Source organism: Salvelinus namaycush, unplaced genomic scaffold (assembly GCF_016432855.1).
Source record: "Salvelinus namaycush isolate Seneca unplaced genomic scaffold, SaNama_1.0 Scaffold28, whole genome shotgun sequence".
NCBI classification, from domain to species: Eukaryota; Metazoa; Chordata; class Actinopteri; order Salmoniformes; family Salmonidae; genus Salvelinus; species Salvelinus namaycush.
Window position 1 is genome coordinate 566,774 of NW_024059674.1, and position 20,804 is coordinate 587,577.

General features: G+C 45.6%; 1 protein-coding gene across 2 annotated transcripts in view; it reads left to right on the forward strand.

Moving 5' to 3' along the window:
* Nucleotides 1-11,020: 11,020 nt before the first annotated feature.
* Nucleotides 11,021-20,804, forward strand: part of LOC120039547 (poly(A)-specific ribonuclease PARN-like) — a 39,975-nt gene continuing 30,191 nt past the window's right edge. The window contains exons 1-13 of one of the 2 annotated variants that reach the window (XM_038984959.1): nucleotides 11,021-11,465; nucleotides 11,686-11,763; nucleotides 11,942-12,021; nucleotides 14,077-14,144; nucleotides 14,617-14,698; nucleotides 14,875-14,935; nucleotides 15,149-15,314; nucleotides 17,558-17,620; nucleotides 17,786-17,824; nucleotides 18,118-18,160; nucleotides 18,696-18,776; nucleotides 19,125-19,181; nucleotides 19,395-19,472. In XM_038984959.1, the coding sequence (XP_038840887.1) occupies nucleotides 11,447-11,465; nucleotides 11,686-11,763; nucleotides 11,942-12,021; nucleotides 14,077-14,144; nucleotides 14,617-14,698; nucleotides 14,875-14,935; nucleotides 15,149-15,314; nucleotides 17,558-17,620; nucleotides 17,786-17,824; nucleotides 18,118-18,160; nucleotides 18,696-18,776; nucleotides 19,125-19,181; nucleotides 19,395-19,472 (915 nt within the window). In that variant the 5' untranslated portion in view covers nucleotides 11,021-11,446. The remainder of the gene's footprint in view (nucleotides 11,466-11,685; nucleotides 11,764-11,941; nucleotides 12,022-14,076; nucleotides 14,145-14,616; nucleotides 14,699-14,874; nucleotides 14,936-15,148; nucleotides 15,315-17,557; nucleotides 17,621-17,785; nucleotides 17,825-18,117; nucleotides 18,161-18,695; nucleotides 18,777-19,124; nucleotides 19,182-19,394; nucleotides 19,473-20,804) is intronic. The other variant, XM_038984958.1, reaches the window with a different exon arrangement.

Genomic DNA, 20,804 nt, shown 5'->3' on the forward strand with positions numbered 1-20,804 from the left:
TAGCTTCCAAAATGCCAAATTGTAACCTTCAAAATAAAAGTCCTCATTGTGGAAACCTTTTCAATTTAAATGGTATTAAAGATCACTAATATTGTTCTATTATATTGTTATATTAAGTAAACATGAAATAGCGACGGTAAAATATATAACATTTAAACATTTGATGGACTTAACAGAAATTGAATGTCACTACATATTTGACCGTACAAATGGCTTTTGTCCCCATTAGGACCGGATTTGTTTTACTGGGGGAGATCGAGTAAAGTAATTATGCGCACGAGCACAAAACTCAACTAACCTGCTTTTAGTCCCGTGCGAATCTGCCATGTCCAGTAATTTTCACATGGAGAGAGAATAGTAATTCTAACCCGGAAAAACCTCCAGTTCTTTTTTTGGCAAACTCCAAGATCCTCTGATAGTACTTATCCTGAGCGAATCGACATCACTGTGTTTTGAAGGGTATTACAGCGTTTAACAGGTGCTGCTTGCGGTTTGGGTAAGAACATGGGAACAAGGCTGTGCAGTGCTAGCTATGTACATAGCCTACAGATAAGTTATATTTTTTTGTCATAAACTTTTCTAATGCCTATTTCTCTTTTTAAAAGATTAAACGCATGATATTGTGCCAATGAATTGATAAATGGCGAAATACAACAGTTTAAAATAATGTCTGCATACAATTCACGATTCTTATTGATATTATTTAGATTTTCTCCGATCTTAAAGCAAGTGAATATTATATTAGGCTCTCCATAGACAAGTTGGAATATCTGCACGCCTACAACAGCCTCCAGGCTTCCATCATAATGGTCAATTTTGAATGAGGAAAAATACAAATAAATGACAGGGGGCAGTTTGGTTAAAAACGGATCCCGTCCGACTTGTCCTTTACACCATGTCTGCCTATTTTTACACAGGTGACCTCACAAAGAGATTCCAGTGTTCTGGTGACAGGAAGAAGATCTGGTGTTCTGAGATAACGCTCACCCTGGAATAACTTGTGTCTTGGCCAGAGAGACGGGCAAAACAGCACCTCCTGAAGCTTCCTGTGTGGTGCAGCGGTCTAAGACACTGCGTCTCAGTGCTAGAGGTCGTCACTACAGACACTCTGGTTCTATTCCAGGCTGTATCACAACCGGCCGTGATTGGGACTCCCATAGGGTGGCGCACAATTGGCCCAGTGTTGTCCGGGTTTGACCGGTGTAGTCCGTCATTATAAATAAGAATTTGTTCTTAACTGACTTGCCTGGTTAAATAAAGGTTAAATAAAAAATAAAGCTCCCAGTGTGAAGGGAGATATAGGAGACCCGTGAAAACACAGGAGAGAGACACCTCACATTAGTGACAGCTCTGTTCAATAACCAGTTGTTATAGATTTTTTTTAAACCAAGAAATATTCTAACTCTGCTGAGACAAAATGAGTTCAGAGAGGGAAACGTTGATGGATGAAATCGAAAAGAGTTTATGGAATTTAACTGAGGACAATTTACGCGACCTGTGTGAACGTTGTGGAATGGATGGCTCTGACATTAAAGTTATGAATCATCGCTTATTAAGGCGTAAAGTCATGGAGGAAATGTGGGACAATACGGAGTCAATGAAATCAGAGGAGCAAGGAATGTCTTGGTTAGTCCAACTGAAAGACGACATCAGGAGGATACTGGAGGATGGTAGCAGTGCACTCATGAGTCCCAGCCAATCCGATGATGTAGACTGTGACGAAGAATGGAACGAAGAGGGAGGAGCTAGGTTGCCTAGCAACAGACTGGAGGCGAAATCTGATCTAGAGAGGCAGAGGGAGAGTGATGTGACTACTTCCCAGTCAGAAAGTGTTTTTCTCAAACCACACTTGTGCACTACATGTGGTAAGGGATTCCATCAGGCCGGCTGTCTTAAGAGACACCTGAGAACTCATACGGGAGAGAAACCGTTCGTCTGCCCTCGTTGTGGTAAGGCTTGGAGTGATTCTGGAAACTTAAAGAGACACATGAGAAAAACTCACCCAGGAAAGGAGATGGTTAAGATGCTCGACACTCAGAGGAGTGACCCTACAGGAAGTAGGGAGGAAATGAATGTGGATTCAATTAAATCGGAGGAGCAGGGAACATCTTGGTCACTCCAGCTGAAAGAGGAGGATGCTTGTGGTGCCCCTGTGAGTCTCAGCCAGGCTCATGCTGATGATGTAGACTGCACCGTTGAGGACAGGGATTGGTTGCCTAGCATCGGACTGAAGGCGGAGCCCATGAGTCCCAGCCAATCCGACGATGACGCTGCAGACCACAAAGAAGAATGGAACGAAGCGGGAGGCGCTACATTGCCTAGCAACGGACTGGAGGCGGAGTCAGCTCAAGAGAGCCACAGTTGCGTGAGTACTTTCCAGTCATTATGTATTTTGTTTCTCAACAGTCTTTCCTTGATTCCCCAACCTCCTTTTTGTAAATGCATTGGGAGGAGAATCACTGAGGCTCCACCTCTTGGACTTTGTCCTCCAATGCATTGGGAGGAGAATAACTGACGCTCCACCTCTTGGACTTTGTCCTCCAATGCATTGGCAGGAGATTCACTGAGGCTCCACCTCTTGGACTTTGTCCTCCAATGCATTGGGAGGAGAATAACTGAGGCTCCACCTCTTGGACTTTGTCCTCCAATGCATTGGGAGGAGATTCACTGAGGCTCCACCTCTTGGACTTTGTCCTCCAATGCATTTTGAGAAGGAGGCAGAGTTATCGAGGAAAGACTCTTGAGACTTCAAAATTCCTTGACAGGTAGGAGAGCGTTTCCCACACTAAGGATTTTTCTGGATCAAAAATGGGCTTAGGGGGTGGGCGTGGCATGGGGGTGTGTCAATGGGCGGGGTTGGCCCATTGGCTCAGTTGAATTTTGGACAGCATTTTAGAGGCCCCCATCTTGGCGGTGTACAGAATTCTTAGCATTTTTAAGCCAATTTTCTCCATGGAGCTGAGAGAGATTTTTAACACATTTTTAAAGCAACATTTTTTTTTGCGTTTCTATGTATTCTGCCATGGACCTGAGAGAAGATTTTGCAGTTTGAAGCTAATTTCCTTGAACTATATGCATTTTGCCATGGTTAATGCTGTGTTATTCTGCTCAAACAAAAAAAATCTTATTCCTGCTAATTTAATTGTTTTTCCCGTTGTTTATTCTCCCTGACTGTCTAGTGTTTATTTTGATTGTTAGTTCTCAGATGACATTATTGATACATGTAATCGGTCTGTTATCTTTTCTACTTTCTATCTGGTTTCAGTCCTTTACCCTGAAACTGTTTTTCCAGGACTTCAATGGAAGAAAAATCCCTGCACCATGATTTTTGATTTCATGTCTATTTTTCTGAATTCCAGGACAAGCCTCTCTGGCCCTCCTCCACCCTCCCAGATTCCCCGGGGCGTGCCTCTCCCGGTAGCGCCTTATTATGCGGTCTGAAGAGGGTGTCTGTGCGGCTTGTCGACTGCAGGAAGACCCCGGGGCAGAGTGGCCTTATAATACACAAGGCAACACAGACAGGAGAGAAACCCCACAGCTCGTCTAATGCTGAACAACACAAAACCCTCTCAGGAAACAGGCCTAGATCCCATATCTGTGATCACTGTGGGAAGAATTTTACCACAGCAACCAATCTGAAAAGACACTTACTGTATCTGTCTGGAGAGAAACCATACATGTGCTCTGAATGCGGAAAGAGATTCACACAGGCCGGCAGTCTTAAGACACACCAGAGAACTCATACGGGGGAGAAACCGTACATCTGCACTCGTTGTGGGAAGGCTTGGAGTGATTATGGAAACTTAAAGAGACACATGAGAAGGCATACTGTTAAACAACACACAGTGAAACCTCACCACTGCTCGGATTGTGGGAAACAATTCATTGTAAAATCAAGCCTGAAACATCACCGGCTAGTTTTTCACACAGATCACCCTCACCGTTGTGGTCAATGTAAGAAGAGCTTCATAACTGCAGAAAGACTGGAATCACACATGAAAACACAACACCCGCCAAGTGATCCTCTGAAGAACCCACATGTGTGCTCTGAATGTGGTAAGGGATTCCATCAGGCTGGCTGTCTTAAGAGACACCTGAGAACTCATACGGGGGAGAAACCGTTCGTCTGCCCTCGTTGTGGGAGGGCTTGGAGTGATTCTGGAAACTTAAAGAGACACATGAGAAAAACTCACCCAGGAAAGGAGATGGTTGTTAAGATGCTCGACACTCAGAGGAGTGACCCTACAGGAAGTAGGAAGGAAATTAATGTGGATTCAATTAAATCGGAGGAGCAGGGAACATCTTGGTCACTCCAGCTGAAAGAGGAGGATGCTTGTGGTGCACCTGTGAGTCTCAGCCAGGCTCATGCTGATGATGTAGACTGCAACGTTGAGGACAGAGATTGGTTGCCTAGCATCGGACTGAAGGCGGAGCCCATGAGTCCCAGCCAATCCGATGATGACGTTGCAGACCGCAAAGAAGAATGTAACGAAACGGGAGGTGCCCTTCATTGTGGGAAGGCTTGGAGTTATTAAAGAGACACATGAAAAGAGCTCACCCACCACACAATCAGCATGTCCCTTATCCCTACCCACCACACAATCAGCATGTCCCTTATCCCTACCCACAATCAGCATGTCCCTTATCCCTACCCACCACACAATCAGCATGTCCCTTATCCCTACCCACCACACAATCAGCATGTCCCTTATCCCTACCCACAATCAGCATGTCCCTTATCCCTACACACCACACAATCAGCATGTCCCTTATCCCTACCCACCACACAATCAGCATGTCCCTTATCCCTACCCACCACACAATCAGCATGTCCCTTATCCCTACCCACCACACAATCAGCATGTCCCTTATCCCTACCCACCACACAATCAGCATGTCCCTTATCCCTACCCACCACACAATCAGCATGTCCCTTATCCCTACCCACCACACAATCAGCATGTCCCTTATCCCACCACACAATCAGCATGTCCCTTATCCCTTCCCACCACACAATCAGCATGTCCCTTATCCCACCACACAATCGGTATGTCCCTTATCCCTACCCACAATCAGCATGTCCCTTATCCCTACCCACCACACAATCAGCATGTCCCTTATCCCTACCCACCACACAATCAGCATGTCCCTTATCCCTACCCACCACACAATCAGCATGTCCCTTATCCCACCACACAATCAGCATGTCCCTTATCCCACCACACAATCAGCATGTCCCTTAACCCTACCCACCACACAATCAGCATGTCCCTTATCCCTACCCACAATCAGCATGTCCCTTATCCCTACCCACCACACAATCAGCATGTCCCTTATCCCACCACACAATCAGCATGTCCCTTATCCCTACCCACCACACAATCAGCATGTCCCTTATCCCTACCCACCACACAATCAGCATGTCCCTTATCCCACCACACAATCAGCATGTCCCTTATCCCTTCCCACCACACAATCAGCATGTCCCTTATCCCTACCCACCACACAATCAGCATGTCCCTTATCCCACCACACAATCAGCATGTCCCTTATCCCTACCCACCACACAATCAGCATGTCCCTTACCCCACCACACAATCAGCATGTCCCTTATCCCACCACACAATCAGCATGTCCCTTATCCCACCACACAATCAGCATGTCCCTTATCCCTACCCACCACACAATCAGCATGTCCCTTATCCCTACCCACCACACAATCAGCATGTCCCTTACCCCACCACACAATCAGCATGTCCCTTATCCCACCACACAATCAGCATGTCCCTTATCCCACCACACAATCAGCATGTCCCTTATCCCTACCCACCACACAATCAGCATGTCCCTTATCCCTACCCACCACACAATCAGCATGTCCCTTATCCCACCACACAATCAGCATGTCCCTTATCCCACCACACAATCAGCATGTCCCTTATCCCACCACACAATCAGCATGTCCCTTATCCCACCACACAATCAGCATGTCCCTTATCCCTACCCACCACACAATCAGCATGTCCCTTATGCCTACCCACCACACAATCAGCATGTCCCTTATCCCTACCCACAATCGGCATGTCCCTTATCCCTACCCACATCAGACTCCATTGTAACCTGGTTTACACCTGTCCAATCCCTTATAGATGTGTTTACTACTTCAAGAAGACAAGATGTGAAGGATTTGTTTTTTAAAGGGGGGTATATTTGATGTTGTAATTGTTTTTAATGGAGACAGGTTAGAAGTAGAGGGGGAGACAGATGAGCAGGGAAGACAGTGAAGAGTAGATGCAGGGATTGAACCCTGGTCTCCAGTGGGGAGGCTGAGGCATACATAGAGCATCCAGCTGTGTTACCACAAGACTACAGGCCATGTACAGAAGGAAGCATTTCTAAAGTATTGGAACACGGCCCTAGACTCAGCCTGTCCCAAATACCACCTTATGTCCTATATAGTGCACTACTTTTGACCCCTGCTCAATGGGGTGCCATTTGGGATTCAGGACGTCCCAAACCCCTACCTACCACGTGCCCTTGCTCGGCCTTCACTAGGGCTGTGGCGGTCATGACATTTTGTCAGCAGGTAATTGTCAAGCAAATAACTGCCAAGTAAATAACTGCCGGTCTCATGGCAATTGACCGTTTAATTATCATAAACATGTTTAGAATCTCCTGGCTTCCACGCTTAACCTACAAGCCACTGATGCAGACGTTTGGGCTCCCAAGCGGCGCAGCGGTCTAAGGCACTGCATCTCAGTGCTACAGGCGTCACTACAGACCCTGGTTCGATTCCAGGCTGTATCACAACTGGCCTTGATTGGGAGTCGCATAGGACGGCGCACAATTGGCCCAGCGTAGTCCGGGTTAGGGTTTGGCCGGGATAGGCCGTCATTGTAAATAAGAATTTGTTCTTAACTGACTTGCCTAGTGAAAATAAAAAAATACATTTAAAATAAGTATAAACATTTAATTTAATATATCACAATTGAACACAGCTTAATAAAATAGAAAGGATATTTTCCCCAAACAATTTCAAAGGAAATGAACACTATTCTGTGTTGAGCGGTTAACAAAGAAACTGGTCCTCCCATATGCTTCGTTCAGAGTTATTAATTCGACTTTCGTTGTGATACGAACGTTGAGATATGTTCTTATTCTTAACATATTATAAGGCTGCATGATGGGACTCTGATGATTTGAAAAAAGTCGCAAGCTGAACACACTTCATCAGTCTCTCATTCACAATTTGACAAGCACTTGACAATATTCTCACCAGGCCTCGAATTTCCCGGAGGCATCCCCCTTGTGTGGCTGTAAGGCCCCATAAAAAAAATCTGTGCCTTTTATGGCCAATGTGGGTGTTATAATAATTATAATTACTCTCACTCACATGGCTCCTTCAGATGTAGCCAATGCCCGTCACGTGATCGGGTCCATGTCACAGTCATTTCAGCTAAGATGTAGGCTAAAAGTGAATGAAGACAGACACATCGGGGGCGTCACTGCGCGCGTCAAATTCCGAGGCGCATATTGAAAATGTTACAACTGTCCACATTTTACTTTTCGTCAACCAATCAGATGAGTCGGTCTAACCAACAGCAACAGCACTAGCTTATGCCAATGTACTATCCTCCCTCCATAGTGCAAAAGTTGATCTATGCTATTGGTTAACTGTTCTTCTGTGCAAGGAATAAATATGCCGAACATACTCTAGGACAGCTTGTAGAATGCAATAGATCCCAAATGAATACAGCAACTTGCCTCCAAACACATATATATTTTTTAAAGCAACGAGGCTGGTGCAACAGATCAGAACCTTTAGCTCAAAATGTTGATAAACTATTAGGCTATTTCTTCATATTAGAACTGTATTAATGCGCATATGAGTGCGAATGTTCCAAAATGCAATCAATTAGCAGGAAAACACTGTTCCCGAAGGTGAAGGCAAATACGATTGTGCATGTAATAGTCTATTATAAAGGTGCATAGTTATGGTGAAAATGATCTTCCCCAAGCTTGAAACTCACACACAGCTTATTAGGCTCTACACCGGTTATAAAGCGGTTTAATGTTTATTATTTTACCTTTATTTAACTAGGCAAGTCAATTCAGAACAAATTATTATTTTCAATGACGGCCTAGGGAACAGTGGGTTAACTGTCTGGTTCAGGGGCAGAATGACAGATTTTTACCTTGTCAGCTCGGGGATTTGATCTGGCAACCTTTCGGTTACTGGCCCAACGCTCTAACCACTAGGCTACCTGGTCTTCCTGTGCTTCATTTTAAGGAGTTATTTGGCCACTTTAGTTGTGATAAAAACCTTATCAAGCCATATAGGCCTATGGGCTGGGCTACATACGGTGTGCGACTATGATTTGAAAAAGTCGCAATAAAACGCATGAGTTATTCTTTGCCTTACTGCAGAAGCTGGGCATCATTCACAAGTGATAATATATCATTCACAAGTGATAGGCTAATATTGTCACCCATCAGACTATTCTTAATTTAATGTTGTATTTACATATACTAAAGAATATGTGTGAAATTTAGTTTTGATTTAGAATGGACCATTATCATGCACCTGTATCGAAACAGGGATATGGGGGAAAAGAATGTGTCAACTATGCACTTAAATAGCGAAATGGAGGACGTTTTTCCTGTGGTTCATTTTCATGCCAGCCAGGTTGGCTATACTCCTATTGTAAAGAGAAGCAATGTGCTTAATATAAGGAAAGTTTATAAATATAATAGGCCTAGCCTACAGAAAGCTGATGGGATCCTCCTCTTTTTAATAGAGGCCATCACTCTGTTTTCTCACGCAATTACATAGCCTATAGAAATGTTGAAAAGGACTCTCATGAAGTGTTTTGAATAGATTTTACATTACATTTGCATTGATGTCAGAGTGATTTAAAGGGACAATACAGTGCTGAGTACCAGGCAGTTTGCGAGTTTGGTTAGGCTACTAAAGACAATCTGGAGCATCAGAAAAGCCTAATTACCGTGACTAAACAGTCACGTGGAATTTGACTGCCGTCATGGCTTGTGACCGCCGGTCTGGTGGTAATACCGTCACCTTGACAACCCCTCCATGTTGGCAGATCTAGATGACTGAGGTTACCAGAGACAAACGGCTGAATGTACAACTCTATACAGCTGACTTCCTATCATTGGACCATTGGAGAAGGGCCCAATCCCAAATTGACATCTAGACCCTATGCACTTGTGGAGATGTAAGATAATCTAATTGGTTGTAAGCAATATGGTATGACTTCCGCCTATCATTGAGTGGTAGAGCTATTACCATATTGCTTACACCTGACAAAACCTCTCCGATCTCCACAAGTGCATATGGCGTAAGGTCTAGGGTCTAGGACTAGGGGCTAGGGGCTAGGGTCTAGTGTCTAGGGTCTAAGGTCTAGGACTAGGGTCTAAGGACTAGGGGCTAGGCTCTAGGGTCTAGGATCTAGTGTCTAGGATCTAGGTCTAGGGTCTAGGGGGAATTTAGGACTGGGCCCATTGGGTCCATGTGTCTTGAGTTCTGGTTTTAAAAGACTTGTCAGCAGTCTTACCACCATGACTAGTTCATAATACATTCAAAAATGCCATGCTGTTGTATCCTGTATGTATAACTTGGGAATTAAATTATATTTTGTCAATCTGTCTCAAACTGAAATAATGCTGCTCGGCTCCCTGTTCAAGTTGAGTTCAAATTGAGTTTTTGTATTAAGAGTTGATGTTAAGATACTTGTGTATGTGAACACCCCTTCAAATGAGTGGATTTGGCTATTTCAGCCACACCTGTTGCTGACAGGTGTATAAAATCGAGCACACCGCCATGCAATCTCCATAGACAAACATTGGCAGTAAAATGGCCTTACTGAAGAGCTCAGTGACTTTCAACGTGGCATCGTCATAGGATTCCACCTTTCCAACAAGTCAGTTCATCAAATTTCTGCCCTGCTAGAGCTGCTCAGGTCAACTGTAAGTGCTGTTATTGTGAAGTGGAAACATCTCGGAGCAACGACGTCTCAGCCGCGAAGTGGTAGCTCACAGAACGGGACCACCGAGTGCTGAAACGCGGAGCGTGTAAAAATCGTCTGAATTTGGTTGCAAAACTCACTACCGAGTACCAAACTGCCTCTGGAAGCAACATCAGCACAATAACTGTTCGTCGGGAGCTTTAGGAAATGGGTTTCAATGGCTGAGCAGCTGCACACAAGCCTACGATAAGTAATGGTCTGTGGCTGTTTTTCATGGTTCAGGCTCTTAAGTTCCAGTAAAGGGAAATCTTAACACGACAGCGTACAATGACATTCTAGATGATTCAACTTTGTGGCAACAGTTTGGGGAAAGACCTTTCCTGTTTCAGAATGACAATGCTCCTGTGCACAAAGCGAGGTCCATTCAGAAATGGTTTGTCGAGATCGATGTGGAAGAACTTGACTTGCCTGCACAGAGCACTGACCTCACTCAGCCAGGCCTAATCGCAAGCCAGGCCTAATTACTAGCATCAGTGCCCGACCTCACTAATGCTCGTGGCTGAATGGAAGCAAGTCCCCGCAACAATGTACCAAAGCCGTCCCAGAAGAGTGGAGGCTGTTATAGCAGCAAAGGGGGGGCAACTCCATATTGATGCCCGTCATTTTGGAATGAGATGTTTGACGAGCAGGTCACATAATTCTGGTCATGTAGTGTATGTTGTCCATTTCAAGGAATGTTTTCAATTTATTGCTGAACACCAACTAGAGTTAATAAAAATGGTGACAGCAATGTGTTGTTAGAGTAGATCTTTATGAGTAAGAAGGATTATGCATAATCTAGGGTCCTAGTATAATTTAGGGTCCTAGTATAACCAAGGGTTCAAGCGTCACAGGCAAAGTGCATGTATGTAGTGTTACATCAACATTTTGTGAGGACAGAAATTAAAATCTTAGATTTGTAATTATTTGTTAATTGATCAATAATGACAATAAAGGTGTAATTCTATCTTAAGTTAGATAACAATAGTCATATGTGTAATTTTTACATAAACACACATTAATCCGGATAAGATTGCTATACTACCATTATTTGTCACCTATCTAAAAAATGTCGATCTTCATTTCAGTCCGTCTTTCATGGCAGAGTTTTGTGCTTTTGCATTGGGTGACTGTTGATGACGTGAAAAGACAAATTAAAAATGCTATTCAAAATGGGGGACACACTCATTATAACATGTTCAGTTATGCTCACCGCACGACTAATAAATCCATACTGTACATACATAGAAAGCGCGTAAACGTGATTCGTGCATCATACGGCTTTTATTTTGTCGTAGCCATATTTTGATTGACGCCGTGTCAAAAACGTCACTACGCCGGAAGTGTTTGTTGGAAAGATTAAAATCCTCTTGAGTGACAGCAGCGGTTTGGTACATTGTATTTTTTTTCTTTCTGTAGGGATGGAGGTGACACGAACAAGTAATTAACCTCTTTATGCACCCTTATAGATAATATACACCAAGATTATATTAATATGCTATTAGATACACAACGTTAGCTGTCGTTTCTCACCGCACAATCGCACGAATATGATTCCGTTCACGTCCGCGAGGTTGTGAATGCTAACCAGCTAACTAGCTAGCTTGCGTGTTGAGTAACCACCAACGCATGTTGGCTGATTGTTGTTTTTGTATTACAGATTTCAAAGACAGTTTAAGCACTGTGTACAGCGCAATAGAGGAAGCAGACTTTCTCGCAATCGATGGGGAATTTTCAGGTAAGCCATTGTTAGCTAGCTATTTAACTGGCAAACGTTTATAGTTACATCTTAGCTAGCTCGCTGGCCAACCAGTTCTCGTGGCTGCTACAAGCCACACGCGCAGTCGGTTTTGAACTCTGACATCTTCATATTTTTCTAGTTAATACAGTAGAAAATACACTCTTTTCGGTTTCAGGTATTAGCGATGGGCCCAACGTCAGCGCACTGACTAACGGGTTGGACACGCCGGAGGAGCGCTACATGAAGCTAAAAAAGGTAATTGTCAAGAGAGGCATGCGTTTAGAGTTGGGGGCAATGCGGTTTCTGCATTATGCTGCATTTACTTGACACTACAACATTTTATGGCAGCCATGTTGGTTCCCCGTTAGTTTAACACGGGGAATATTTAACAATGCTATGGAACGGAATGTCTAGAATGAGAACGATATTCAAAACTCTAACAGATTGCCTAACACTAAATATATGGCCCTGGTTATAACTGTCGGTCAGGTACTGAGTGAGTAGCTACAGTTGAAGTCGGAAGTTTACATACACCTTAGCCAAAGATTTAAACTCAGTTTTTCATAATTCCTGACATTTAATCCTAGTAAAAAGTCCCTGTTTTAGGTCAGTTAGGATCACCACTTTATTTTAATAATGTGAAATGCCAGAATAATAGTGGAGTGAATTTTTTTCCCCCAGCTTTTATTTCTTTCATCACATTCCCAGTGGGTCAGAAGTTTACATACACTCAATTATTATTTGGTAGCATTGCTTTAACTTGGGTCAAACGTTTTGGTTGGCCTTCCACAAGCTTCCCACAGTAAGTTGGGTGAATTTTGGCCCATTCCTTCTGACAGAGCTGGTGTAACTGAATCAGGTTTGTAGGCCTCCTTGTTCGCATACACTTTTTCAGTTCTGCCCACACATTTTCTGTAGGATTGAGGTCAGGGCTTTGTGATGGCCACTCCAATACCTTGACTTTGTTGTCCTTAAGCCATTTTGCCACAACTTTGGAAGTATGCTTGGGGTCATTGTCCATTTGGAAGACCCATTTGCGACCAAGCTTTAACTTCCTGACTGATGTCTTGAGATGTTGCTTCAATATATCCACATAATGTTCCTGCCTCATGATGCCATCCATTTTGTGAAGTGCACCAGTCCCTCCTGCAGCAAAGCCGCCCCACAACATGATGCTGCCACCCCTGTGCTTCACGGTTGGGATGGTGTTCTTCGGCTTGCAAGCATCCCCCTTTTTCCTCCAAACATAACGTTGGTCATTATGGCCAAACAGTTATATTTCAGTTTCATCAGACCAGAGGACAGTTCTCCAAAAAGTACAATCTTTGTCCCCATGTGCAGTTGCAAACCGTAGTCTGGCTTTTTAATGGCAGTTTTGGAGCAGTGGATTCTTCCTTGCTGAGCGGCCTTTCAGGTTATGTCGATATAGGACTTGTTTTACTGTGGATGTAGATACTTTTTTACCTGTTTCCTCCAGCATCTTCACAAGGTCCTTTGCTGCTGTTCTGGGATTGATTTGCACTTTTTGCGCCAAAGTACATTCATCGCTAGGAGACTCCTGAGCGGTATGACAGCTGCGTGGTCCCATGGTGTTTATACTTGCGTACTATTGTTTGTACAGATGAACGTGGTACCTTCAGGCGTTTGGAAATAGCTCCCAAGGATGAACCAGACTTGTGGAGGTTTACCATTTGTTTTCTGAGGTCTTGGCTGATTTCTTTTGATTTTCCCATGATGTCAAGCAAAGAGGCACTGAGTTTGAAGGTAGGCCTTGAAATACATCCACAGGTACACCTCCAATAGGCTAATTGACATCATTTGAGTCAATCAGAAGCTTCTAAAGCCATGACATTTTCTGGAATTTTCCAAGCTGTTTAAAGGCACAGTCAACTTAGTGTATGTAAACTTCTGACCCACTGGAATTGTGATTCAGTGATTTATAAGTGAAATAATCTGTCTGTAAACAATCGTTGGAAAAATTACTTGTCATTCACAAAGTAGATGTCTTAACCGATTTGTCAAAACTATAGTTTGTTAACAAGAAATGTGTGGAGTGGTTGAAAACGAGGTTTAATGACTCCAACCTAAGTGTATGTAAACTTCCGTCTGTATATGACTAATAATATAGCGAGGTAGCTCGCATAACTTTTTGTATGATCATGGTTTTCGGGTGTTTTAGATTCCTGGAGTCTATGTATGGGCCACAAGGCCACGTGCTATCGGTCCTGCTTTAAATGTACACGTTTGACTCTCTGTCGTCGACTCTGGCTCTCCACCCCCCCCCCCCCCCCCCCCCCCCCTCTTATCCAGCATTCCATGGACTTCTTGCTGTTTCAGTTTGGACTGTGTACGTTCACATATGACCAGGCAGAGTCCAAGTGAGTGGGATTTAGCTCTTAGATTTAACCTTTAACCTTTAACACATAGTCGGTTTTGAACTGAGTGACATCTGAGTAACATGAAGCGTCTCAGAGTGTTGGAGTGCTGATTTAGGATCAGTTTGTAGCCTTTCGGCTCGTTCTGAATGAGATTCCATATGGACCTGATCCTATATCAGCCCTCTTACTTAGATAAGCTTGACACATAGGACCCCTGACCTGACTCCAGATCAGTTAGTGATTTAGCCAACTCTTCTCTGCTGTGTTGTGACACTGTCATAACAAACGGGTTGTGTCTGAAATACATGTCTGGGACCAGTCTGCCACAGAATGAAATAGAAGGCTGATTTAGTGTTAAATAGAAGTCTAAGTCAGCTATATTGAATGATGTGATCTCTATGCAGCAGGCTATAGGAATGTTTAACCTACCTGACCTGCTGTTCTTTCTCTCCCGGTGTTTTTGTCCCCACAGGTACGTCATAAAGACTTTTAATTTTTATATATTCCCAAAGCCATTCAACAGAACCTCACCAGACACCAAGTTCATCTGCCAGGTTAGAAAACCTTGGTCTGTTTTATTTAATCTGGGTGGTACAAGCATTTCTTATTGGACAGGTCTAGGTAGTCACTCCTCGTTTCAGCCCTTTTGCTTCCCTTTCATTCCTGGAGAATAGGACCCATGTTGCCCCTGGCGGTGCTTCCTTAAATATGTTTGTGTTTGTTATTTCAGAGTTCCAGCATAGACTTCCTGGCCAGTCAGGGTTTTGACTTCAACAAAGTGTTCCGTCATGGTAGGTGGCATTCTGTCTGGTTGCCGTAGAAATCCCAACCGGGACAATAAAGATGATCGATTGATTTTATTGATTGAAGCTACTCTAGCTAACCCCTCCCCTGTTCTGGTTGCTCTAGATATTCCAACTGGGACAATAAAGATGACTAAGTGATTGATTTAAGCTAACCAACACGCCGCCATCTAACCCCGCCTCCTTTTCTGGTTGCCGTAGGGATCCCGTACCTGAACCAAGAAGAGGAAGTGCAGCTGCGGGAGCAGTATGAGGAGAGGCGGAGTCAGAGTAACGGATCAGGAAACCCCTCCTACATCTCCCCCAACTCAAACAAAGGCCCCGGCAGCATCCCCGAGGAGCACAGGGAGTACATCGGACGAGTGGTGTAAGTTTAAACCCGACTCCCATTTCTAGTTACAACTTTAGATTGTAGTTGCATGTGGTAACGGAGTGGTGAGAGAGATGACAGCCTGGTCCCAAATCTGCATCTTTCCCTAGCCACCTGCTGACACCAGTTTCTCCAGCCACCACTAGCCCCTTTCCCTCCCTAGCCACCTGCTGACACCAGTTCCTCCAGCCACCAGCCACCACTAGCCCCTTTCCCTCCCTAGCCACCTGCTGACACCAGTTCCTCCAGCCGCCCCTAGCCCCTTTCCCTCCCTAGCCACCTGCTGACACCAGTTCCTCCAGCCACCACCAGCCCCTTTCCCTCCCTAGCCACCTGCTGACACCAGTTCCTCCAGCCGCCCCTAGCCCCTTTCCCTCCCTAGCCACCTGCTGACACCAGTTCCTCCAGCCACCACTAGCCCCTTTCCCTCCCTAGCCACCTGCTGACACCAGTTCCTCCAGCCGCCCCTAGCCCCTTTCCCTCCCTAGCCACCTGCTGACACCAGTTCCTCCAGCCACCACTAGCCCCTTTTCCTCCCTAGCCACCTGCTGACACCAGTTCCTCCAGCCACCAGCCACCACTAGCCCCTTTCCCTCCCTAGCCACCTGCTGACACCAGTTCCTCCAGCCACCCCTAGCCCCTTTTCCTCCCTAGCCACCTGCTGACACCAGTTCCTCCAGCCACCAGCCACCACTAGCCCCTTTCCCTCCCTAGCCACCTGCTGACACCAGTTCCTCCAGCCACCACCAGCCCCTTTCCCTCCCTAGCCACCTGCTGACACCAGTTCCTCCAGCCGCCACTAGCCCCTTTTCCTCCCTAGCCACCTGCTGACACCAGTTCCTCCAGCCACCCCTAGCCCCTTCCCTCCCTAGCCACCTGCTGACACCAGTTCCTCCAGCCACCCCTAGCCCCTTCCATCCCTAGCCACCTGCTGACACCAGTTCCTCCAGCCACCACTAGCCCCTTTCCCTCCCTAGCCACCTGCTGACACCAGTTCCTCCAGCCGCCCCTAGCCCCTTTCCCTCCCTAGCCACCTGCTGACACCAGTTCCTCCAGCCGCCCCTAGCCCCTTTTCCTCCCTAGCCACCTGCTGACACCAGTTCCTCCAGCCGCCCCTAGCCCCTTTCCCTCCCTAGCCACCTGCTGACACCAGTTCCTCCAGCCACCAGCCACCACTAGCCCCTTTACCTCCCTAGCCACCTGCTGACACCAGTTCCTCCAGCCGCCCCTAGCCCCTTTCCCTCCCTAGCCACCTGCTGACACCAGTTCCTCCAGCCACCACTAGCCCCTTTTCCTCCCTAGCCACCTGCTGACACCAGTTCCACCAGCCACCACTAGCCCCTTTCCCTCCCTAGCCACCTGCTGACACCAGTTCCTCCAGCCACCACTAGCCCCTTTCCCTCCCTAGCCACCTGCTGACACCAGTTCCTCCAGCCACCCCTAGCCCATTTCCCTCCCTAGCCACCTGCTGACACCAGTTCCTCCAGCCACCACCAGCCCCTTTCCCTCCCTAGCCACCTGCTGACACCAGTTCCTCCAGCCACCCCTAGCCCCTTCCCTCCCTAGCCACCTGCTGACACCAGTTCCTCCAGCCGCCCCTAGCCCCTTTTCCTCCCTAGCCACCTGCTGACACCAGTTCCTCCAGCCACCAGCCACCACTAGCCCCTTTCCCTCCCTAGCCACCTGCTGACACCAGTTCCTCCAGCCACCACCAGCCCCTTTCCCTCCCTAGCCACCTGCTGACACCAGTTCCTCCAGCCGCCACTATCCCCTTTTCCTCCCTAGCCACCTGCTGACACCAGTTCCTCCAGCCACCCCTAGCCCCTTTTCCTCCCTAGCCACCTGCTGACACCAGTTCCTCCAGCCACCCCTAGCCCCTTCCCTCCCTAGCCACCTGCTGACACCAGTTCCTCCAGCCACCCCTAGCCCCTTTTCCTCCCTAGCCACCTGCTGACACCAGTTCCTCCAGCCACCCCTAGCCCCTTTCCCTCCCTAGCCACCTGCTGACACCAGTTCCTCCATAGTTGTCCTTCATATAAGGCATGGTTTAAACTCCTCCAAACGGGTGTTATAGCCTAAGTGCGGAACCCGTCCTACGGTCCACAGTGTGGTCACATGGTACTGATTTATGTCTAGCGGAGTAGAAATCCATGGTAACAGTCCAGACACCACCCTTCAGCTCCAGCCCTGAATGCAACCCTGTAGTCGTTTTGTTAAGTCTTTCCTTTTGTCCCTTGCAGAACGAAGGTGGAGTCTCTGTTCACTACCTCAGAGAAGACTGTGGACCTGGAGCCATGCACTGGGTAAAGAAACGTGTGTGTGAGAGAAATGTGCATGTATACAACACTTTTCTTTCAGTCTCAAAGTGCTTTACCAAGTTAACATGGTTCTCCTGATCCCCCAGCAACATTGACCATGGTTTTGTTTATTAAAAACCTCCATTCCCCCTGTTCTCTGCTCCACTCCAGGTTTCAGAGGAAACTGATCTACCAGACACTCAACTCCAAGTAAGTACTTCCTGTCCTTCAAGAGCAGCAATGTTCTAGAACTCTGCAGATATAATTCAGTGTTCCACCCCGTCAATACAGGGAGATGAAGGAAATCCACTTTTTAATTGTTTGTTTACATTCTGCTATTTCTAAAACAAATGAATTGGGGTTTATAACTGTAGTTTTAACGCTGCTTAGTCACAGTTAATGTTAATAATATAATGTTTATATATTTACCAGTACTGAGTGTGTATATTGTACAGAGATGACATATCTTTATAGAAGGATAATGTTGATCTAATCTCCTATAGGTTCCCAAAGGGCCTTCATGTTGAGACCTTGGAGACAGAGAAGGTCAGTCTGCCAGCTAGATCAGTGGTTCTCAAACCTCTCCTCGGGGGGGACCCCCAGCCAGTCCATGTATTTGATCTATTCCAGAGCCCTAGTCTGACCTCCTGCCAGAGCCCTAGTCTGACCTCCTGCCAGAGCCCTAGTCTGACCTCCTGCCAGAGCCCTGGTCTGACCTCCTGCCAGAGCCCTGGTCTGACCTCCTGCCAGTGTTCTAGGTCTGACCTCCTGCCAGTGTTCTAGGTCTGACCTCCTGCCAGTGTTCTAGGTCTGACCTCCTGCCAGTGTTCTAGGTCTGACCTCCTGCCAGTGTTCTAGGTCTGACCTCCTGCCAGTGTTCTAGGTCTGACCTCCTGCCAGTGTTCTTGGTCTCATCCAGATCTAGAAGGAATAACACAATGCTTAGAGTACAGAAATACTATCATGTGATGTGAGTGATGCTGTGGGCTTGTCTCCAGTCAGTAGGTGTTATATAACCAGTAGGTGTGTGTTGATGTACATCATAGACGGGTGTATCATGTGATGATATACGGTGTTTCAGAAAGAGCGTTACATCCAGATCAGCAAGGTGGACGACGAGGAGCGGAAGAGGAGAGAACGGCAGAAACAGGAGAGAGAACAGGTGACGTTCCTTCTACTCTTGTCTTTCTACAAAGCGAACCAACATTCCAGAACATTTCTCCCTGTGGTGTTCTAGATGGAACCAGTCTGAACACACTAACTCCTAATTCACATGACCAGCTGAATTCCCTTCTACTGGATCTAAAAAGCAGAGACGGAACATTTCTTCTTGAAATGTTCCAAACCTTCACCCCCCCCTCCCCACCCCCCCCTAGAAGAAACACGATCAGGAGGGGCAACGTTTTGAATCTGGGAGATGACTTGTCCAATAAGAGACATTCCTTTTGTAGTTTCTTTGCAATGTTTTGCTGTGTTCCCTACTGAACATGACCCTCGTCAATCCCTCCAGGAGGAGCTGAATGACGCTGTGGGATTCTCCAGGGTCATACACGCCATCTCCAAATCTGTGAGTTACCCTGACAACCTGTTATCAACTTGTTGTTTTAGTTTTAATCTGTGTCTTCTGTTATGTTACGATGTACAGTATATGCCAACTGCCTTTGCAATCCAGCACTGAAACTATAAGGAATATTGTATTTGAGTGAGTTCTCCTTTATCTCTCTTGGGCGCTATACTTTTAGGATGGGACTCATCTCTTTTCCCCCTCTCTCCAACCCAGGGAAAGTTGGTGGTTGGCCACAACATGCTGCTGGACGTCATGCACACCATCCATCAGTTCTACTGCGTACTGCCAGAGGTACAAACACACACCATTTATATGAACACAATGGTTCATTTTTTAAAAATGTGGTATTTATTTCACCTTTATTTAACCAGGTAGGCCAGTTGAGAACGAGTTCTCATTTACAACTGCGACCTGACCAAGATAAAGCAAAGCAGTGCGACACAAACAACAACACGGAGTTACACATGGAATAAACAAACATACAGTCAATAACACAATAGGAAAAAAGTCTATATACAGTCTGTGCAAATGAGGTAAGATAAGGGAGGTAAGGCAATAAATAGGCCATAGTGGCGAAATGATTACAATTTAGCAATTAACCTCTACCGCTTCTCTCTCCCGGATCCGGGATCCTCCTCAAAAAAGCTGACTAGCATAGCCTAGCCTAACGGGACAGGGATATCATATAATTTCATGAAATCACAAGTCCAATACAGCAAATGAAAGAAACAACTTGTGAATCCAGCCATCATTTCCAATTTTTAAAATGTTTTACAGCGAAAACACAATATATATTTATATTAGCTAACCACAATAGCCAAACACACAACGGCATATTTTCACCATGTTTCCACCGCATAGGTAGCCTTCACAAAACCCACAAATAGAGATAAAATTAATCACTAACCTTGAACAACTTCATCAGATGAGTCTTATAACATGTTATACAATACATTTGTTTTGTTCGAAAATGTGCATATTTATAGCTACAAATCCTGGTTTTACATTGCAGCCACCATCACAAATAGCACCAAAGCAGCCAGAATAATTAGAGAGCAATGTGAAATACATAAATACTCATCATAAAACATTTATGAAAAATACATGGTGTACAGCAAATGAAAGATAAACATCTTGTGAATCCAGCCAATATTTCCGATTTTTTAAGTGTTTCAGCGAAAACACTATATATTTCTATTAGCTCACTACAGTAGCCAAACAACGCAATTTACTCCCTGCCAAAATAGCTTGCACAAAACCGACAAAATAAAATTAAACACTGGAGTGATAGGTGTGCAGAAGATGAATGTGCAAGTAGCAATACTGGGGTGCAAAGGAGCAAACAAATAAAATAATAACAGTATGGGGATAAGGTAGTTGGATGGGCTATTTTAGAGATGAGCTATGTACAGGTGCAGTGATCTGTGAGCTGCTCTGACAGTTGATGCTTAAAGTTAGTGAGGGAGATATGAGTCTCCAGCTTCAGTGATTTGTGCAATTCGCTCCAGTCATTGGCAGCAGAGAACTGGAAGGAAAGGCGGCCAAAGGATGAATTGGCTTTGGGGGTGACCAGTGAAATATACCTGCTGGAGCGCGTGCTACGAGTGGGTGCTGCTATGGTGA